Source organism: Sorex araneus, chromosome 2 (assembly GCF_027595985.1).
Source record: "Sorex araneus isolate mSorAra2 chromosome 2, mSorAra2.pri, whole genome shotgun sequence".
Classification (NCBI taxonomy): domain Eukaryota; kingdom Metazoa; phylum Chordata; class Mammalia; order Eulipotyphla; family Soricidae; genus Sorex; species Sorex araneus.
In genome coordinates, this window is record NC_073303.1 from 8,247,783 (window position 1) to 8,269,516 (window position 21,734).

Genomic DNA, 21,734 nt, shown 5'->3' on the forward strand with positions numbered 1-21,734 from the left:
AAAATTTTAGAATTCCTAGAGACATTGTGTTGTATCATAACAAGAAATACAAAACACATTGTCTAGCGTTGCCTTTTCCGCAGGTATGAGTGGTGGTGGGACTGGTCTTGAAATATCGAAGGTAACTAAAGTAGAGAAAGAAAGTATTGTGCAAATTGTCTGCCACACAGGCAGGGGGAGGTGTGGAAAGGTTTGGGTGTGTGTGTGTGGGGGGATACTGGGGATTTTGGTGGTGGAAAACATGCTCTGGTGAAGGGATAGGTGTTTGATGACTGTATGATCGAAGCTCAAACATGAAAGATTTGTTACTTTACCTCACAGTGAATCAATAAAAATTAAAAAGGGGAAAAAAGAAAAAATAGAATATAATATTTTCTTACAAAAGCTGTTGGGTTGACCCGAAGGCACTTTGGATCCTACAATTGCAGTTCCTCTGCAGCTCTGAGATGTCTCATCTCTGAATCTTTGGAACCCACAACCAAAGACTTCCCTTGGTGCTAGCTAACCAACCCTAGCCCAGGCCTCCTTTACATAAATATGAGCCCTCCCTAACACAGAGCCTGGCCGGATGGTCCTCATTTGAGTATCTAGAGGCCTGTGAGAGCCACCTGCGGAGCGCTGTCCTTCCAATAAACTCCATTTCAGACTAATTCTCCCTTTGGACTCTCTTTCTCCCTTTTTGCAACCCCACCACAGACCTTTCAAAAATTCTATTCCCTTTTTAGGATAAAACACATTTTGATATTTTTGTTGACCTATTCATGAAAAGTTTCTTAATTTTTCTTTCCTCACAGTTACTACATTGTGTGTTTGTAGGATTTATCTATTTCATGTTAATTAAAAATGTATTAGCAGAGAGCTTCCACACCCCACCCGCACCATTTCAACAGGCTCATCTCCATGTCTCCTCTGCTTAATTCCCCCCACCCAGCCTGTGAGAATAATGTCCCAACTGACATCTGCAATGTCCCACAGGTCCCCTCCCAGCTGCCCTCAACCCCATGTAAACTCAGTTCTAGCAACAAAACTTCTAGTTTCATTTACTTTGACCATTTTTGTTCTTCAATTACATTGCTTTGGAGAGACACATATGCCAGACAGTTTATTTCCATTTTTTTCTTCCAAGTTTAAATTTTATTGAAACACCATAATTACAAAGTTATTCATAGTTGGGTTTTTGAAAGATCTGAAAAAAAATTAATTGTGGAAGAGGCAACAGGTCCACACATATAGATGATTAAAACTAAAACTCCAGAAATACCATAAAAATTTTAATCAATGATAAATTAAAAAATTTCTTTTCAAAACTGTATCATTTTACTTTTTTCTAGTAAAACAATGATCAGGGTTCTGCTAAGGGCTTGTTCAGCAAATGCTTGCTATGGAAATCTCTCTAGTGCTGTTTGCCAGTCTAGGGGCTATTGACTCCTCACTGGTAATTAAATTCTGTCCTTTCTGGTTGAGAGAGAATGGGGGCAAGAACACATATATATCTACACTTTGGGATATGGGGAAAGATACATAACTTAAAAAAAAATGAAACTAATTGTATTGGGGCCCTGGAGTTTACAGTACTGTGAACACTGTCATGGGTATCTCCAACACTACACTCAGCACCAGAGAACCCGCTTCCTTTCCCCAGTGTCAACGACCCATCCTTGCCCCATGGTAGCTCAGTTCTCTTGACAGAAACTTCACTCCTGATGACTTTGACCATTTGTTGTTACCGTATTATGTTTCTTTCCTATTGTGCCTGTTTTTTTTTTTTTTCTCAGATACCTTCAGCTCAAACTATTTTTATGCCAAAGCAGCTTCCGGGAGGGTGGTGTGGTCTGTTACCCTTCAGTCTCTGGTCAAACCTAGTCTCCATCAGTTTGGCAGGATGGGGCATCTGATACTCTGGCTTCATGCACCACAGCCAAAAGCAACTCTTTGCTTCATTTCCCCTCATCCTTGAGGGATGAGCTCACAGGACTTATGAGTCAGAAATGTCCATTTTTATATCAACTGTATATTTTCCTAAGGCTGTCACTTTGTGACATTCTCTAGTCATAATGTTCCTGCTTTCACTTACTTGACCGGGTGCTCTCATCAGTCAACTCAGGCAGGATCAAAAAGAAAGTCTGACATGGAGGGCGATAGGTCGAAAATCTCACAAGGTGCAAAATGAAGGACAGAGAAGTGAAGTGAGAAATAAGGGAAGTTTATTGGGGTGCACTTCCAGATGGCCCCTACCGTTCCATGGCGAGACTGGGGGTAGAGTTGGGCACTGGAAAAGGCTAATGGGATTCTATCTTGTCTTGAGTGGGAAAAGGGAGCAGGGGTCAGTGGAACTGTTGCATCTGGTCTGGCCTTCTCTCATCTGTAGGGTCCATGTGAGGAAGCATGGAATGCAGCTTGGGAGCATGTGGGTCAGGTGGGCCATAGTCCTGACTTCCTGCTAAGGGATCTCTGACTCCTGGAATGTTGCTATCGTGTCAGCTGATCAATGTTTGTCCTGAGCAGTGCATTTGGTCTGCACAAACCTTACAGAATGTGCTTTGGAAAACAAACCTATTTGGTTTCCAAAATAGTTGTAAAGAAAGCTATTTTGAAAACAAAATAATTCAGGTCTATTTGTTTGGTCTATGAGTCATAGCAAAACTTTCAACAAATCTGTCAACAAGAATTGTTATGAAAATTTAAAATTATTTGAGGATTAATGCTGCTAGCTCAGTGTGGAATATCAAATTCAAGCACTATCCAAATCAGTTTTCAGTCTTGATCTTCTTTCCGTGTGAGACATCTCACTCTAAGTCAGTTAGGACGTTTCTCTCACACTTCCCTGGCCAGGACCCTCTAGGATGGTCATTGTCTGTACTTACTCTCTCACTCAGGGCTGCAGCTCAGGTAATTTACCAACATGCCAATGGTCACAAGAGTCACCGCCCTTCTCATGCTTTTGCTGATACAATTGCAGCTTCACTTATTCCTTCCCTCTGAGTTCATATGCAACCAAACAAGCAGAGAGAGCGTGGGCCTCCTGAGCTCCTGTCATCGTGCTCACTGGCCTGTCAGATTGTCTTATTAAAGATCCGAAATCATGGAGAGGGAAGGAGGGGAAACACTATGCAAAACATGCAATGCAGTAATAGCCTTAGTCCATATAGTGCACACTCATTATCTTTTGTGTTACAGTCTGAATATACATTACTTGAATGCAGTTTTATGCTTTACAAATGTTTAAGGTAATATTTTAGGTATGGGGAAACAGCCCAGAAGAAATTAGATCAAATTTTTGCTCCCACCTAGATTTACCAACTACTTCTCAGGCCGGTTTAACTGAAATGAGACTTTTCTTTTTCTCTTACTCATTTGAGGAAATCAGGAACAAAGAAGAAAAGTCATTGACCTGGAAATAAGGTCTGAGAGCCTGAGAGAAGGAGGCCTTCGGGAAGGTGTAGATGTGGGAACCAGCAGTGGCATTGTAGAAGGACACAAGCCCAGCCTCATAGTCGAGCATAATCCCTACTACTTCAGGCTTGTTCATCAGTGCAAGAGTAATGGCTTTAGAACTAAGGGCTATATTCTTCCCGTTCTTTCTCAGTCTGATAATCCAGAATCCAGACCTAGGCATCCATGTGTCCCTTGGCATGTTGTCCAGACAAACTCCTACACTCCACTGAGTTCCTTCTCTCACATCCACTTCAAAGTAATGTCTTCCTGAGGTGAAGCGCTCACGGCCCAGGACAGAGGGTAAGGCCGTAAATTGTTCAGTAGTTTGAGGCCTCCTTGCAAATCTAGAGAAATATGTTCCAACGTTTTGCACTCTTCTCTGATCAACAGACAGATCTAAATCTCCACGAGCAGTATTTGGATCCAGAGTCACACCAACTGTCAAAAATAAAAAAAAACAAAACACTTTCTTTAAAATTTTTAAATCTGGAATGGGGGGGGCGGGGGGGGCATAGCATGCAGTCCAGGCAGTGCTCAGGGCATACTACTGTCCCTGTGCTCAGAAATAACTCCTGGGCGTGTACTATATGGGATGCTGGGGACTTGGTGGTGTGCAAGGCAGGCATTCTACCTATCATAGTATAGTTCCAGCTTGAAAAAAACTTACTTTAATTTTTTTTTTGGGGTGCATACTCAGTAATGTTCAGGGCTTGCTCCTGGCCCTGCACTCAGGGATCACTCATATGGCTTGAGTGATATGGTGCGGGCATATGACAGGATGCTCTGCAGTTTACCAAGCCATTGATAACAGAGTTTTAGGCATTCAATGTTCTAACTGCAAACCCACCACCATTGTCAGCATCCCTCCCGACATGTTTGGTACTTAGAGTCTTTTTTAAAATAAAGCTAGCCTGCATTCAAAATATAACTTTCCATAACTCTTCTTATTCTTGAATTATTTTGAGTCTCTAAAATAGCAAACTCTATATATGTTACAGACACTATTGTGAAAAAGTGAGTGAACTAAGGGATAGTATTTATTAAAATGTATGATTAGTGGGAAGTATCTAAGAATTTCTAGAAATAAGATAATCACCATCCTTATCTCTAGGTTATAACATTTGTATCTTCTAGAGCTAACCCGAATTTATATGATTTCTGTTGTTTCCAAAGTTCATTTTCCTATATGAGAAATCATGGAATATTGAAGCAGAAATAAAACTATTCCTTCTCAAACTAACCAATTCAAAATCTGTATCAGAAAGTTAAAAAAGACAACTAATATCAAAGAACGTGATTAAAGAGCAAGAATTTTATTAGGTGACAAATATATGCTAGTCCCATGGATTTTAAGTATGAGCTCTAATTTCTTATATTAGATAATACTACTCTATAGAAATTAGTAAGATGTGAAAGAACTAGGGTCAATAACATGAAGACTACCTGATCGTAGTTAAATAAAACAGGCAAATAGATGATAAATATAAGTGGGTTCTTGAATGTGTAATAAAATTTTCAAAATTAAACGAATTAAGAGAATGTTTTGTTTTTTGTTTCTGTGGGTCCACATCAGAATGTCCAGGGATTTCTCCTGGCTCTGCACTCAGGAATTACTCCTGGTGGTGCTCAAGGGACCATATGCGATAACAGGAATCTAACACTATGCCAGGTCAATGCCCTGCTCCCTGTACTATTGGTGAGCCCATAGAATGTTAGCAACCACTGAGAAAAAGTCAATTATTCACTGGATGACTAAGTTAAGTACAAGGAATTGGACTTTTGTTACCAGGTTACTTCAATCCCCTATGCAGAAATACTTCCTGTGCTGGATGTTCTCAATGTTTCTTCAAATCCCTACTGGTCTTTTCCAACTTTTTACATCTGTCTCTTTCCCAGAAAGACTGACCACTGTGGACAGAACACCCTGGCCCACTTCCCCATCTCTCTCTGCTTATTTTAACTTATTGGAAGCAGAGGAGAAGGCCCTGGGGCACAAAGTAACTGAGTAGCAGTGTGAAGTACTCATGGCCCTCCCATGTGACTGGCAGGCTCTGCATTCCTCTCCCCTGTTACACTCTCCCACCCTCACAGCGCCCTCTACCTGCCACTTGAGGCCCAGGCCAGTGATGGTTGTCTACCCATTCCTGCCTTGGGTGCTGCACTATTCCTTGTTCTCTACCCTACATCTCATCTTTATAAGTAGTCCCTTAGTTAAATCTCTCTAGACAGTTCTCATCATAAATCTGACTCACAAATGAGTTGTGTTTCATTTGATATTACCAAAACTTGGGAAAAATCCAAAGTGTCAATGTGAAGATAGTTAAAAAAAACTTAATTAATGGCAGAGAGACACAATAGTGAGTAAGATGCTTGCCTCAAATTGAGCTGTCTCGGTTAGATTCCCTGTACCACATATGGTTCACTAAGCACTGCCAGGAGTGATCATTGAGCATAAAACCAGGGAGAAGACAAAGGGAGTCAGTTGCCATTTCATAATTTATTTTTTAAAAACTCAAATGAATACATATAACTTTTTAAAAAATTGAAAAAATTGTACCATACACACTTCTTTCTTAGACCCTAAGACAATGACCTTAAAGACAAATCATTGAGAGATAAATTTAAATATTTATATATTCAGAAAGAGAAGAATTTTCAATCATAATATGAACATCTGTAAAACTGAATAAAAATAAAATCATACATGTGAAAGTGCTCAGCAGTGCTAAGGCAGAATTTTGGAAGAGGGACACCCAAGCAGGTGCAGGGGGCCCGGTCACTCCAGGCCAACTGGACCAGCTGATCAGGGCAAGGTCCCAGGACCAGGCTGTCTCCCTTCAGTGTTGGCATTACTGGGACATTCTGAATACGAGGTATTCTCTCAGCCCTTTGAGCTTTCTCTCCGGTCCTTAAATTAGTCCTCAATTAAAAAAAGTCTTTCTCTTTCCATAACTTTTGACTTTTATAGGAGATTGGATAAACAGAAAACTATGATTAAATAGAATTATAAAAGAGAAAACTCAGCTTTGGGATTAGTAACATGTGTTACTGGGTCAGGGTCCTTATATTACTTGCAGCACATTCCATAACAATCACCAACTTTTCTTGCATTACACTGAGATAAATAAAATTTTAAAAAGAAATTCTTAAATCAGCATACCTTGATAGCGCTTTAACATTTTTCTGACACTAAAGTAAAGTTCAGAGACATTGCACACAGTATGCACCTCCAAAGAAATATCCTCTGGTGTTTCCATATCGATAGCTGAGTTCCTAGAACAAGCAGAGACCAGAGATTCCTTCAGTGGCTCCTTCCATCCATGTCTCTATGCCCATACCCCTCCCCTGCCCACACTGATGATATGGGGCACTCACCTGCTCAAGGTGTCTTTTATATCCTGTAGAGAAACAAAAACAAAGGTGAGTGTAGGAACATCTGAATTTCACGGAGAATGGCATGTGGGGCAGTTCTCTATAAACAATCTTTCAGAGATGTAAGGTATGGGAGCCTAAGAATGGGACTGGAACCAAGGTTTCAGCTACAGTGTAAGTTCATTTCTGTTGAGGTACACCCCTGAGCCCGTGTATCTGTAGACACTGAATGGGTTTCAAATAGGATGATTCCCACCTGAGTCCCTTGGCAATGCTCATTAGTGCCTCTTTGTCAACCTCTCAGTCAGCTGTCTTCGTTACTGGAGACTGTGGGGAACTTTGGTATCTGAAAACTCATCAACCTATGGCATTTGACAAAGGGATCAGAAGGATATCCAGGGTACTGCTTGCTTTCAATGATGTGATTTCCTTAGATTGAGTCCATATTGGACACTGCTTATCATATTAAATGAAACCAAACTTATTAGAAACACAGGACTTCCTTAAAATGCAAAAAAAAAAAACCCTACTTGAAAGTAATAGACAATAAAAACATAAAATGGGAGAGTTGGGCTGGAGCAATAGTGCAGCGGGTAGGGCGTTTGCTTTGCACGCGGCCAACTCGGTTTGATTCCAGACATCCCATATGGTCCTCTGAGCACCGCCAGGGGTGATTCCTGAGTTAAATGCCAGGAGTAACCCCTGTGCGTTGCCAGATGTAACCTATAAAAGCAAAAAAGAAAAAAAAAGAGGGAAAGTTGTGAGAAAAAAATGGCGCCTTTTGTAATACATACCGTGCTCGCTTGCTTTGAGTTAAAAGCGCACACAGACTCACAATTGCAGAGGAGATTCCCCTCATTATAAAGAACTGAGGTTCCATAAAATCTAAAGTTTCCAGTTCTGGGGATCATTAAAAGAGCATAACTATATAAAATTTAAAATATATTTACTTTTCTGTGTTTTTTATGGTGTCAATAACTATGGCCAAGATCTAGAATCATCCCAAATACCCAAGAGCACATAGTGGATTAAGAATGTTGTAGAACTACAATAAGAAAAGGTGAAATCCAACAGTCCATGCATCTCTGCTAAAACTCTAGGGTGTCATACTGAACAAGGTGAGTTACAGGGAGAAAGAGTCTGACCTGAGAAAGTAGGCCTTTTTTTTTTTAATTAATTCACCGTGAGGTACAGTAACAAAAATTTCATGTTTGAACTTTGATCATACAGTCATCAAACACCCATCCCTTCACCAGAGTATGTTTTCCACCACCAAAATCTCCAGTATCTGCACCCTTCCCCCTCAATTCCACACCTTCCCCTGCCTTTGTGGCAGACAATTTGCAAAATATTTTTCTCTACTGTAGTTCACTGTCACTGTCACTGTCATCCCATTGCTCATCGATTTGTTCAAGCAGGCATCAGTAACTTCTCCATTGTGAAACTTGTTTCTGTATTTGGCATATCGAATACACCATGGGTAGCTTGCCAGGCTCTGCCGTGCAGGCGGGATACTCTCAGTAGCTTGCTGGGTTCTCTGAGAGGAATGGAGGAATTGAACCCGGCTTGGCTGTGTGCAAGGTAAACTCCCTATACGCTGCATCGAGACCAGTCCTACCACCCCTCCTACCTGCCAAAAATGCATTGCTAGACAATATTTTGTATTGCTTATTATAGATATAATATAATGTCATGCGCCTGTGGTTGCGTGCTATAGGAATTCTAAGATTTTAATAATTAGGGCCTGAAAAAATTGCCACAGCAAGTTGCTGGGGTGGGGTCCCAGATTCATTTGTGTGTCTCTGGATCGCGGCTATGTGGGAGCTTAAGTAGATGGTGGGAAGATGTGGCATCATCTTGGCATCCTATTGGGTTGAGGGAGGGAGTGCCCACTCCTCCTCTGTCCCTCGAGACTTGGGATTTGCTATCACCAAGGCTCATACCTGAGGTTTCTCTCTGGCTTCTAGAAGATGGCAACTAATGGAGCTCTTAGAGGGCAGGTGGAGGGATGCCACCTGCCCCCGCCCCCTTCTGGAGCAGCCCAGCAGAGAAGGCCTATTGCAAAGTCCCGGGCCATCTTTGCCGCAAGTTGCTCGGGTCCAAGATTCATTTGTGTGTCTCAGGTAGGCCTTGTTAGTCCTCCATATTGCTCAGCACTCTGCTCTGACTAGCAGGGGAATAAGTCATCTCCTCTGTCTCCTCCAAGTGTTCAGACTCACCTGTAGCAAATTCTGTGCTGAGCCCTGACATTTCTTGTCCAGTTCCAGGATACAGTTCTTGAGTTCCTGTAGTTTGTTGTCCAGATGGGCTACACTGTCCTGCAGTCTGCTCAGCTTCTGCTCTTTTTCTTTCTTCAGTTGACACATATATAACTCCTCCTCCTGGTGCAGGAATATGTGAAGACACATAAATTCAGAATGGACTCTTTCTTCCTCATTCCTTATTGTTTCCTATAAAGAATAAAAGTGCTCAGAAAGAGAGTACAGATCAAATGTTCATTAATGGGTACATCCATACACAATATGAGCCACATGGAAACAATTGAACTATATTCAGTAGTAATAAGGAAGGAACATTTGATGCAATGTGCAACATTGATAAGTCAGCTAGTAGTGAGCAAAGCAAAGTAAACCAGAAACAGAGACTCAAGATTATAGAACTCTATTTATATGAGGTAAGTCATATTTATAGAGACAGTGAATACCAGAAAATAGGAGGAAGATGTTTGAGGACTAGGAAGAGAGTTTGAGTTTGGATGATGAATGAGTTTTGCAGGTGGATAGAGGCAATGGCTGAACAAGGGTATGTACAAATCTAACTATCATAGAGCTGTCGACTCAAAAGGATAAGAAGAGTGACTTTTATGTTATACTTAGATCCCCCCCACACACAAAATGTTCCTCAGTTAGTGTGTCATACCCTGAAAAGTTCTCCATACTTCCTAGACCAGATTAATGCCCAGGTGGCAGATATTCAAAGGCAGAAGATATCATCACAATTGTATATAGTATTCTAATAAATTCCTTCTGCTTCACCAAGAAAGTGGTATAAGGAGTACGAATGAAGTGCAGAATAGAGCTTGGACAAGGTAAATGAAATGCGAGTTGTAAAAATAAATATGAGCTTTTATTTCGATATAAAGATGTATTCCTGTGTTTCAGAAAAAAATTCTGTTCAAGAAAATTCTGGTTTCTTCTCAAATCTTATTGAAGTTTGTAACTGAGATATCACAACTGAGAGATCATATTGGATATTTGTATATAAATAATAAGGATTGAGGTTTAAGACACCATGATAGAGGCAAAAATGGCTTACTGGTCTGTGTGATAATATTTTAATATAATACACTATATCAATATGTTCATAAAGTTATGTTGTCATTCAAAGGGTATCTGGTTAATCCCTGTACTAGGGACTCAAATTCTGTAATTTTCTTTTGTATGTTCTTGTGATAGTTCTGGTCCTCCTTATTAACAGGGTCATGAAGTTGAGCTCAATGCATCTCATCAGAATGGATCTCTAAGTGTACAGAAATAGTTGGTCTCTTAAGCTGTAAATCTTGAGTATAAGGTACTGCATTGTGGAAAATGCACCTAAATGGTGCAGTTGAGGTTTCAACACAGGTAGGTACTTTCAAAGTTTGAAATTTTAATCCAATCAAGAATCTTTCCAGGTAAGCGCTAATATTTCTACTTCTCCAACTCAGATATTGGTAATCCTACATAATTACTATCACAAGGTTGAAGCATTTGCAGCAAAAATATAATAGATACCTATAACTAAAGGAGTAAAGAGAAACGGTGCTTTCTACATTACTTTTAACAATATGGATCATTTATTGAGTAATAAACCCTATAGTACTGTCACCAAGTTCTACCTTCTACTACACAAGGTGATGGCATATAGTTTGACCACAAGAAGCTTCAAACTCTCACCTTCCAACTACTTATTTTTCGAGTTGTGTTTAGTTTCAGCTGCTTATATTTAGATTCTGTTACTTTCAGTTTTGTGACTGCTTTCTGGAGTTGTTCCTGTGGGGAAAAATGGGTGTTAGTTTATTGAATTGGATAACTCTTCACAACATCCAACAGAAATCAAAGGTTTTCAGACGATGAGAGTAACCTTGAGTATTTGGTGAGCCCTTAGATGCTGAGAGAAAGAATAATCAGTCCAGTAACACAGTTGATCTCCGTGGTAATCTGCAAAACTAGTAAGATGCTTAACACAATTTCTGTGTTGTAGAAAACAACTCTTCTTGGGCTGGAGTGATAGCACAGCATTTGCCTTGCATGCAGCCAACCAGGGTTCAATTTCCAGCATCCCATATGGTCCTCTGAGCACATCCAGGGGTAATTCCTGAGTGCAGAACCAGGAGTGACCCCTGAGCATCTCTGGGTGTGACCCAAAAAGCAAACAGAAAAAGAAAAAAAAAGAAAACAACTTATGGGGTTAAGAAACTTGTTCACGAGGACAACATATTCCTCAATTCCATATAGGACTAAGGAATGAGGCAGCAGGACAGTGCTCATTCTGTTATTCCACCAAAGTTCAGGCAGCCTTCATACATGTCTTTGCATGTATATTAATCTAAATCTCTCACTGGAATTCATTAACAGTCATTCTTTCTAATAGTTAACCACCCCTCTAAGTCTGTATTTACTATGTCCCCACTCTATGCTTGTATGAATAATATGAATCTTAGAAATTGGTGGCTGTATTATATTTTGAGATTGAATGGTCTTGTCATGTCAACACTGGTCCTCAGTAAACTATCAAAAATATTCAGTTCCCAGTACTTAAAATTTTTTTTTTATTTTATTCTTTAATCAGTAAATCACCATGAGGGTACAGATACAGATTCACACATTTTAGAACTTGTTTTTCCCTCATACAATGTTCACAACCACATCACTCCACCAGTGCTTATTCTCCACTACCAATAAACCCAGTATACCTCCCCCTATTCCCTTTTGATCTCTCTCACTCTACAATTGGGTGTTGTGGTTTGCAATAGGGGTATTGAGTGGTCATTGTGTTCAGTCTCTAGTCTACCTTCAGCATGAATCTCCCTTCTCGAGCGGGATCTCCAACCACATTTTACTTTGTGTTCCCTTCTCTATCTGAGCTGCCTTTTTCCCCAGCAAGTGAGACCAGCTTCCAAGCCATGGAGCCAATCTACTGGTACTTATTTCTACTATTCTTGGATATTAGTCTCCTATTTTGTTATTTTATATTCCACAGATGAGTGCAATCTTTCTATGTCTGTCTCTCTCTTTCTGACTCATTTCACTTAGCATGATACTTTCCATGCTGATCCACTTACATGCAAAGTTCATGACTTCATTTTTTCTAACAGCTGCATAGTATTCCATTGTATAGATGTACCAGAGTTTCTTTAACCAGTCATCTGTTCTAGGGCACTCGGGCTTTTTCCAGATTGTGGCTATTGTAAACAGTGCTGCGATGAACATATAAGTGCAGATGTCATCTCGACTATACTTTTTTGCTTCTTTGGGGTATATTCCCAGTAGTGGTATTGCTGGGTCAAATGGGAGCTCAGTTTCTAATTTTTTGAGAAGAGTCCATATTGTTTTCCAGAAGGGCTGAACCAGTCAGCATTCCCACCAGCAGTGTAGAAGGGTCCCTTTCTCCCCACATCCTTTCCAACAGCAGTTGTTTTTGTTCTTTTGGATGTATGCCTGTCTCTGTGGTGTGAGGTGGTATCTCATGGTTGTTTTGATCTGCATCTCCCTGATGATTAGTGATGTAAAGCACTTTTTCATGTGCCTTTTGGCCATTCATATCTCTTCCTTGAGAAAATTTCTTTTCATTTCTTCGCCCCATTTTCTGATGGGGTTGGATGATTTCTTCTTGTAGAGTTCCACCAGTGCCTTATATACCTTTGATATCAACCCCTTATCTGATGGGTATTGGGTGAATATCCTTTCCCATTCTGTAGACTGTCTTTGTATTCTGGTCACTATATCTTTTGTGGTGCAGAAGCTTCTTAGTTTAATGCAGTCCCATTTGTTTATCTCTGTTTCCTCTTGGTTGGTCAGTTGCGTGTCATCTTTGAAGAAACCATTGGCTTCAATATCGTGGAGGGTTTTGCCGACCTTGTCTTCAATGTACCTTATGGTTTGTGGTCTGATGTTGAGGTCTTTAATCCATTTTTATCTGATTTTTGTGCATGGTGTCAGGTCGAGGTCTAAGCCCATTCTTTTGCACGTGGCTGTCCAGTTGTGCCAGCACCATTTGTTAAAGAGGATTTCTTTGCTACATTTGACATTTCTTGCTCCTTTATCAAAGATTAGATGGTCATACATTTGGGGTTGTGTTTAGGGATATTCCACTCTGTTCCATTGGTCTGCGTCTCTGCCTTTGTTCCAGTACCATGCTGTTTTGATTATTACCACTTTGTAGTAAAGTTTGAGGTTGGGGACGGTGATGCCTCCCATCATCTTTTTCCAAAGAATTGTTTTCACAATCAGTGGGCATTTGTTGTTCCATATGAATTTCAGGATTGCTTGATCCATTTCATTGAAGAATGTCATGGGTATCTTTATAGGGATTGCGTTGAATCTGTACAATGCTTTTGGGCGTATTGACATTTTTACAATGTTGATTCTCCCTAACCATGAGCAGGGGATATGTTTTCATTTCCTCAAGTCTTCTTTTATTTCATGGAGTAGCGTCTTCCCAGTACTTTTTTGTTTTTTGTTTTTTGTTTTTTTTTGCTTTTTGGGTCACACCTGGCGGTGCACAGGGGTTACTCCTGGCTCTGCACTCAGGAATCACTCCCTGGCGGTGCTCAGGGGACCATATGGGACGCTGGGAATCGAACCCGGGTCGGCTGCGTGCAAGGCAAACGCCCTACCCGCTGTGCTATCGCTCCAGCCCCCCCCCCCAGTACTTTTTTGAGGTATGATTAATACCTTCAACTGTTATCCATGTTGGAGGTCTAAGTTCTACTCTTGTGTCTTCACCTATCTTTCCCTCCACTCACACTATGGCCTGAACATGGTGCCAAGGAACCTTTCTTATCTGCACCCTTGTCATTAGTCTTGAGTATAGGAGTCTCTATCTTTTCTCCACCCTTTGAGGACTTTTCCACCATCAAAGGATTCCAAGCAGATGTCAATTGTTCGTTGTTTAGGCTCTTGGGGTCACACCTGGCGATTCTCCAGGGTTACTCCTGGTCCTTCTCTCATGAATAAATCCTGGCAGTGTATCGGGAACCATATGGCATGTGGGGATGAAATCCCAGTTTGCCACGTGCAAGGAAAGTGCCTTAGAGACTATACTATGGCTCCAGACCCTCAGTATTTTTCAATTAGGGTGATCCTCTACACTGAATATTCTGGAATGATCCCGGTAGATAGTACTAACTGAATATAAATGGGCTGGAGGCTTCACTCTGTTTGGTACCTTACTGGCGGTAGTTTTCCAAGGGTGGTACTGCATCTTTTCTTTTTTAAAAGAGATGGCATTTCTTTTTTTTTAATTTTTTAAATTTATTCTTTTATTGAATCACCATGTGGAAAGTTACAAAGCTTTCAGGTTTAAGTCTCAGTTATACAATGCTCCAACACCCATCCCTTCACCAGTGCACATATTCCACCACCAAGAATCACAGTATACCTCCCCCCCAACCTCCCCAGCCTCCCACCCCGCATGTGTAACTGTTAAATTTCACTTTACTGGAGCTATATTTTTAAAAGAATATCACAGCACTAAAAATCACCAATCCTTCCCCCTTCCATCCCTGTCAACCGTTAATCTTAATTTTGTTGGCATCTTTTAATTCTTGTTTTTCAGTTCTCCTTTTCTTGTTGATATTTTCTTTCTATAATTTCCTTGAAAGTTAGATGAGTGGAAGGATACGAAGACATTACAAGAAGTCAGAAAACCATTTTGGACTTGGAAAGAGAATTCAGCTAAAAACAAGCAGGTTTTGAGGACTCATTGGGTTTTCTGAGCAGAGGATAAATAATGACGAGAGTGGATGATCTGGCTGGGGTTTTCTTTAAGACATACTCCCCTTCCCATAGCTACAAAAGAGGAATTTGAAAGAGTACCTCAATGCATCTATTCTGTCCAGTTTCTTCTTATCCATTTACACTTGAAAAAATGGGTTGGGTTAGATCAGTCCAAATTCCCATATCACTGGAAGCTTAGAGTTTTCCAGAGCCCCAGTTCTACAGAATTTGACCAAACAATTGTTTGAGAGTCTCATTTGCTTCTAAGTTTCAGATTCAGGGTCACTCTGAGCAAGAGTTCCAAGTTGCCATCTGGGTGGGCGAGATGCATATGCTCACGTTAAACATATCATTAATTTCATCTTCATGTGTGGGTGGTGCTAGTAGAGAAATAAGCATTCGTGGTTGGAGAGGAGTGATGAATAAAAGACTCCTTGGTATTAGGAAGCTGAAGTTTTAGTGTCATCTTGTAAGCTAAGTGCTTTCATTTATTTATTTATTTATTTATTTATTTTTTTATAGCTTCAAACTTTATTTGTTGACCTCAGATTAACTTTCAGATAAATTATGTGGTGTAACATTTGAGATTTGTGAATACTTTACACATTCTTGTATTTCACTTATGATCAGAGTTAACCTTGACACATAATATATGTTCTCATGTAATTACAGAATAAATGGATCATCATTTACAGTTCTAGTAATGCTCAAAATTCTATATTTGACTGTAGCAATACATGTTCCAAGGTATGGCTTATACATTTCTTGCCTGTGGGAAAACTCAGTTGTCTAGGACAAATGTTGGGCACTAAAAATGGTTTTTATAGTGATTACTTATAAGCTGTGCACATAAATAAATTATTTTTAAAGATCATTAGATACTCTATTCTTATCTTAGCTGAAAATGCTTTTAAATAATTAAATAAAAATCATTATGGTATATACGTATTCATTTTCAAAATGTGAGTTTACAAAAATACACTTTCCTGTAAACAATCATCATTACCATGTTGAAATATTCTAGTTTTATTTCTTGTAACAAATATGTATGGGAGAGAGGAAGAACTGAAAAAATGGAAGGGAAGGAGATGGCATTTCTAACAAGTTTGGAAGGCCAGAAGTGAGGCCACATCCTTTGTAAGCAATAAACCTGGTTTGATTCTGGCTTTGCATACAGTGCATGAGCACAGTCAGGAGTGATGCCTAAGCACAGAGCCAGAAATAAGCCCTGAACATTTTAGGTGCAGGTCAAAAAGGGAAGTAAAAGTTTCACTCCAAGGAAAATTCAATGACCAGAACTTTCACCAGTCATATCTAGAAAAGATTCAATGATATCCCATACTCTCTGAAATTCTACCAATATAGGCAAGGAAATAATGACTTTCATACACAATTTCTGAGTGCAACACCACCTAATACCAAAATGAGACAAAGATGAAACCTAAAGATAATATTATAGACCAATATTAATACACATATACCTAAAAATCCTCAACAATAACCTATCAAGACCAATTCAATACAGTACACTGTTTGCATCAGATGTCATAACTTACTTGTCTCTCTGATTTTGCATTCCAAGGACTGTTCAATATATGAAAGTGAAGACACATACTATATGCCAGCAAACAAAAGATAACCATACAACATTTTACCAGTAGAAACAGAGAAATCACATAACAAGGGTCAGTATACTTCTATGAAAATAATATTCAGTGAAACAAGAATAGAAAAGTTACTAGAGACTACTCCTGAACTTCTACTGGCATTTCCACCATTCCAAGTGAGACCAGTCTCTTGCTCATATCCTTGGGCCTATGATGGAAAGGGAGGCAGAACCTTCCCTTCTGCCTAGGTCCCAGTAGCCTCCACATCCACCAAGTTCACTTAGTGAAAACACTATCACTGGAAGCACAAACAACACCAACCAGCTCAGGAAATCCTCAGACTGTGACTTTATTGACACATGATGAAGATGTTTAATGAGCTCAAAGAAATGATGGCAAACATAATCAACAAAGCACAAGAAAGACTTGAAATAAGAACATTACTGCAATCAGAAGAAGTGGCAGATATAAACAGGATGTTAAATTAAATATACATACTCAATAGAAGGTTTGAACAGCAGTTAAGATACTTAACTAGTTAAGGTTTGAACTAGTTAAGATAAAGAAGCTCCGAGATGAGGAGCAAACTGCTAGGTTGAAAATAGTAGAAAAGAAATGAACCATACCGGGGAACTGTAGAATGAGTTCAGGAGGAACTATAGAAAAATCACCAGTATCCTTGAAGAATAGGAAAGCAAATTTCATGAAAAAAATTGTTAAACAAATTATTTACTGGAATTTCCCAAAGTTGAGGAATATAGGCACTGAGATTCCAAGGTGTGAAGGTTCCCAGTGCAAATAGACTCAGCTAGGAAAACTGTAAGGCAAATTATACTCAAAAGGATAAAATCCAAAGATAGAGACAGAATATTGAAATCAGCAAGATCAAAACAGGAACTTCCATAAATAAGAAAGCCCATATGATGTACAACAGAGTTTTCAAATATGATGAAGAAACAGAAGAAAATGGAGGTATACACTACAAAAACTCAATGAAATCAAAGCTTCCCCAGCAGTACTCTATCCAGCTAGATTATCATTCAGATTAGAAGAAACCACACAGAGCGTTATGGACAGGCAAGAGCTTAGGGAATTTACCACCTTGAAACGAGTTTTGAGGGAGTTTTAAAAGAATTTCTTTTTTTTGGCTTTTTGGGTCACACCCGGTAATGCTCAGAGCTGACTCCTGGCTCTGCACTCAGGAATCACTCCTGGCGGTGCTTGGGGGACCATATGGGATGCTGGGACTCGAACCCGGGTCGGCCGCGTGCAAGGTAAATGCCCTACCCTCTGTACTATCGCTCCAGCTCCTAAAAGAATTCTTTAGGGGTTGGATTAATTGCAGCTGTTAGGAGGCTGACCTGATTTTTGTCTCTGGCATCCCATAAGGTCCCCTGAGAACTGCCAGAAGAAATCCTGAATGCAGAACCAGGAGTTACCTCTGAGCATCACCAGCTGTTGCCTCAAACTCAAATATTTTAAAAAGATAAAAACAAGGAGCAAACATAACAAAGGAATTTAAAGACCTACAAAAGGTTTATTAATATATTGATCTAATAAATAATAAAAGATAAACACAAAAAATGCAAGATGTTTCTACATATCTGTAGGAAAAATGAACGTTTATTAACTGGACATCTCGTTCAAAGTAATAGGATGATTCTGTGCAATCTCAATGAAATTCCAATAGCGTTTTTTCAAAGATAGAAAAATAACATTTGAAAATTTGTAGAAATCACAAAAGATCCTGAAGGCCATGCACACACACACCCAGACACACATACACACAAACAGACAGACACACGAATGCACAGAAATTGAATGAAGCCATTAAACTGGAGACAAACATAGGAATCTTGGAACCGAGACGCTTGCTGCACAGATGCCTCTGGGCTTTGCAATAGGCCACTCCAGAGGGGAGCAGATGCTGTCCTGCCTCCTGCCCCCTAGGTTTCCCGGCAGCTGCCATCTTCTAGAACTTAAGGAAAGCTCCAGGTATGTGGTGGCAGTGGCAGCAAATGCCAGTCCTCACTGGACAGGGGAGGAGACGGCCCTTCTCCTTCCCCCTGCCCCGATGTGACTCTGAGGTGATGCCCACAAACAGCCCCCAGGTACTTAAGCTTCCACACAGCCATGATCCAGAGACACACACATGAATCTCAGAACTGAGAAGCTCGTTGCAGAGATCTCTCCGGACCCTAATCATTAAAATTTTCGAATTCCTAGAATGTGCGGCTGCAAGAGTGGCTGTGCCACTCTACTCATAACAAGCAATACAAAATACATTCTCTAGCATTGCCATTTTGGTAGGTTTGCGTGGTGTTGGGAATGATGTTGAAATATTCAATGTAACCAAAGTAGACAGAGAGTATTGTCCAAATTGTCTTCCCACATGCAGGGGAAGGTTTGAATGGGAGGGAGGTACGTGGGATTTTGGTGGTGGAAAATATGCACTGATGAAGGGACGGGTGTTTGATGATTGCATGACTGAAGCTCAAACATGAAGGCTTTGTAACTGTATCTGATGATGAATCAATACAAAAGGGAAAAAATAAACAAAACCAAAAACCCAGTAATAAGGCCAAACATATCTAATTACTTGTGATAAAGGATAATATAGGCATGTATAATGTAGAAGGAAAGTCTCTTCAACAAGCAGTGCTGGGGAAACTGAAGAGATTGGGCCCCAGGGTGATATGGCTGTAGACAATGCTGGAGAGACCGAGTACCCATTTACGAAAACTGAGTATTCATTTACAAAAATGTTTGTGTATCCTCACACCACACACAAACATTTAGAAACTGTACTAAAACTTACACATAAGACTAAAAGCCATAAAATGCAAGGAGGAAAGTACATGGAAAAAATTGTAGCATGGATCCAGCAATAATTTTGAAGAATTGATTCAACAACTAGGGAAACAAAGACAAACAAGCAAAAATTACGTGGGAGTATATGGAACTAAAGAGAAAGTTTCACAAGGTAGAGAAAGTATCAGTGTACCTAAAAGTTATAATGCATACATAGAGGGGAAACTATTAATACCTCATATATCCAACAAGAAGTTAATAACCTAGCTTTGTAAAAAATCATTAAAATCTCCAAATACCATTTCCAAGAATTAACAAAATAAGTCAAAAAAGTGAATATACATTTCTCTTTCTCTCATTCTCTGTCTCTCTTTCTATATATATCTCTTTTCACAAAGGGCACTCATAAGTGCTAAGTTCTTTCAATTGACTCTGTGTTCAGGAATCACTTCTGTTGGTACTTATGGGACCATCTAAGGTGTCTGGTATTTGATCAAAGTTAGAGAGGCAAATGCCTTTCTTCCTGTACTCTCTCTCTGGTGACTAAATGCAGAATAATCTAAAGAAAATATATAGACTGTCAACAAGCATAGAAAAGAACTTTTTATCACTTATCATATGACTGAAAAGTACAACTCAGAATTACATTGAGAAAAGTTTATGTCACATATGCCAGGAACAACAATTTTGGTGATTTTCTGTAGAACATGAAGCATTCAGACTTTTTTTTTTTGTCAGAGTAAAAACTGGTTTGTACCTATGAAAATCATCACAAAGGGTCTGAAAATGCTTATTTGGCCAACTAAGGTCTATGCTTACAATATGATTTAGAATTAGTTCTTTGTATCTGTTGGACTGGAGCGATAGCACAGTAGGTAGGACTTTGTATCTAGCCAAAGAATACAAAGTCCTAACCCAAAGGATCAAGCCATACCTATTCAATACATTGCTATTTAAAATACTAAGGAAAATAAAAAAATCACAAGTACCCAATAATCCAATGGTTCATAGTAAAATGTGACATATTCACATAGTAGGATCCTACTCAGCTATAAAGCTGAGAAGTTGAAAAGATAAAATACTGCCATTTGTGACAACTTGGATGAAGTGGAATTTTAATTATAGACAAAATAATTCAAAAATAAATACAAATCCCAGAGGATCTCACTCATAAATTCAATATAAAGAAACTGAGTAAGGGAAAGGAAACACCAGCACTTGGATTCTGACCAAGAGGGAAGCCTTGAGGAGCTAGAGGGTGAGTTGATCAATGGATGGAGGCAGATAAATTCAGCATTTTTTTAGGGGGGATGCCATGACAACTGACCTTTGCTGAGAGTGAAAGACCACACTTGAAGCATATAGTACAAGAAAAATAATTTCTATCAAATTAATAAGTAAAAGAGGTTTCAGAGAAACATGAAACAAGGTTGGGAGGCTTTATGGCCCACATACTCACCCTGTAGCCTTTGCAAGCATCTTCAGCAAGAGCAGTGACATGTCCTTTGTGCTCTGGTGAGTGCTCACAGCGCCAGCAGATGAGCTGACCATCATCCTCACAGAACAGGTGGAGCTGCTCGCCATGTTTCTCACACAACCTTTCACACTTTGTCTCCTTGATGGTTTCAATGATATTTGCCAGGTGCTTGTTGGGCCGGATGCTATCTCTTTTAAAAGGTTCCCGACACTGGGGACAATGAAATGTCCCCAGAGATGATGTTTCAGAGCTTTGGTTCCCGATAAAGCCCAGTATGCACATGCGGCAGTAGCTGTGCCCACAGTCGATAATCACAGGCTCAGTCATGAGCTCCAGGCAGATGGGGCAGGTGGCTTCCTCCCTCAACTTCTTGGTAACCGCAGCTGAGGCCATGGCTTTTCTGGAAATGCTGAAATATTGGATCAAGAGGCAGAGATGAAGCAACCAGTATTTTCCAGTGTGTCAGAAATGCATCTCACTGGAGTTTCTGTGCCTTTTCTGAACCTGAAATCCAACTGAGTGAGATATGATTTAGGATTGAGAACATTCATTTCATGTCACTGTGTTGTGTAAGATGGTGCTCACAATCACACATGATCCCTTAAATGGAGTATAATTGAAATTAAAAAAATGCTTAGTGCCTTTATTTCATCCACATAATTGCATTTCAATTTATTATTTATTTGAGTCTGTGTGAAACTAAAGACAGGAGAAAGTATTTCTTTTAATTCTAGAAAAAGTTTGAACCTGGGACTCAGAGTGAAAGGACAGGCCTCCTCACAAAAGCTGAAGCAAAGGAGAGAAACTCACTAAGGAGGGAGACATTCCCAATGTGAATAGTTACTTCATCAGTACTGGGTTGATTTCTTTGTAACTGGTGCTGTATTGTGGTGTATGAAGGATTCCTTGCGAAAAATCACATTTGTCTTTACTGGATCATTAATTCCTGGTTCCTGCTACCTTTCTTCACTCTCAAAGAAATGCTTCTGTGACGTGAGACTGATGAGTTAATCCCAACAACTAATGCTGCCTTTGGAACTAAAGTTACTGCCC

The 21,734-nt window shown here is 39.8% G+C and overlaps 1 protein-coding gene across 1 annotated transcript; it reads right to left on the reverse strand.

The window, feature by feature from the left end:
- Positions 1–3,346: 3,346 nt before the first annotated feature.
- Positions 3,347–21,074, reverse strand: LOC129402569 (E3 ubiquitin-protein ligase TRIM38-like). Its single transcript, XM_055129599.1, has 6 exons — positions 20,664–21,074; positions 10,743–10,838; positions 9,027–9,257; positions 6,811–6,833; positions 6,596–6,708; positions 3,347–3,873 (listed from the first exon to the last, which is right to left on the reverse strand). Exons 1-6 carry the CDS (start codon positions 21,072–21,074, stop codon positions 3,347–3,349), a joined length of 1,401 nt encoding a protein of 466 aa, XP_054985574.1.
- Positions 21,075–21,734: the final 660 nt, after the last annotated feature.

Bases quoted from the DNA above. Each gene is read 5' to 3' on its own strand.
- LOC129402569 (XM_055129599.1), bottom strand. From the start codon at position 21,074: ATGGCCTCAGCTGCGGTTACCAAGAAGTTGAGGGAGGAAGCCACCTGC. The intron at 9,258-10,742 runs GTGAGAGTTTGA...TATTCTTTATAG, and splicing joins GAAAAATAAGTAGTTGGAAG to GAAACAATAAGGAATGAGGA. The intron at 6,709-6,810 runs GTGAGTGCCCCA...TGCTTGTTCTAG, and splicing joins ATAAAAGACACCTTGAGCAG to GAACTCAGCTATCGATATGG.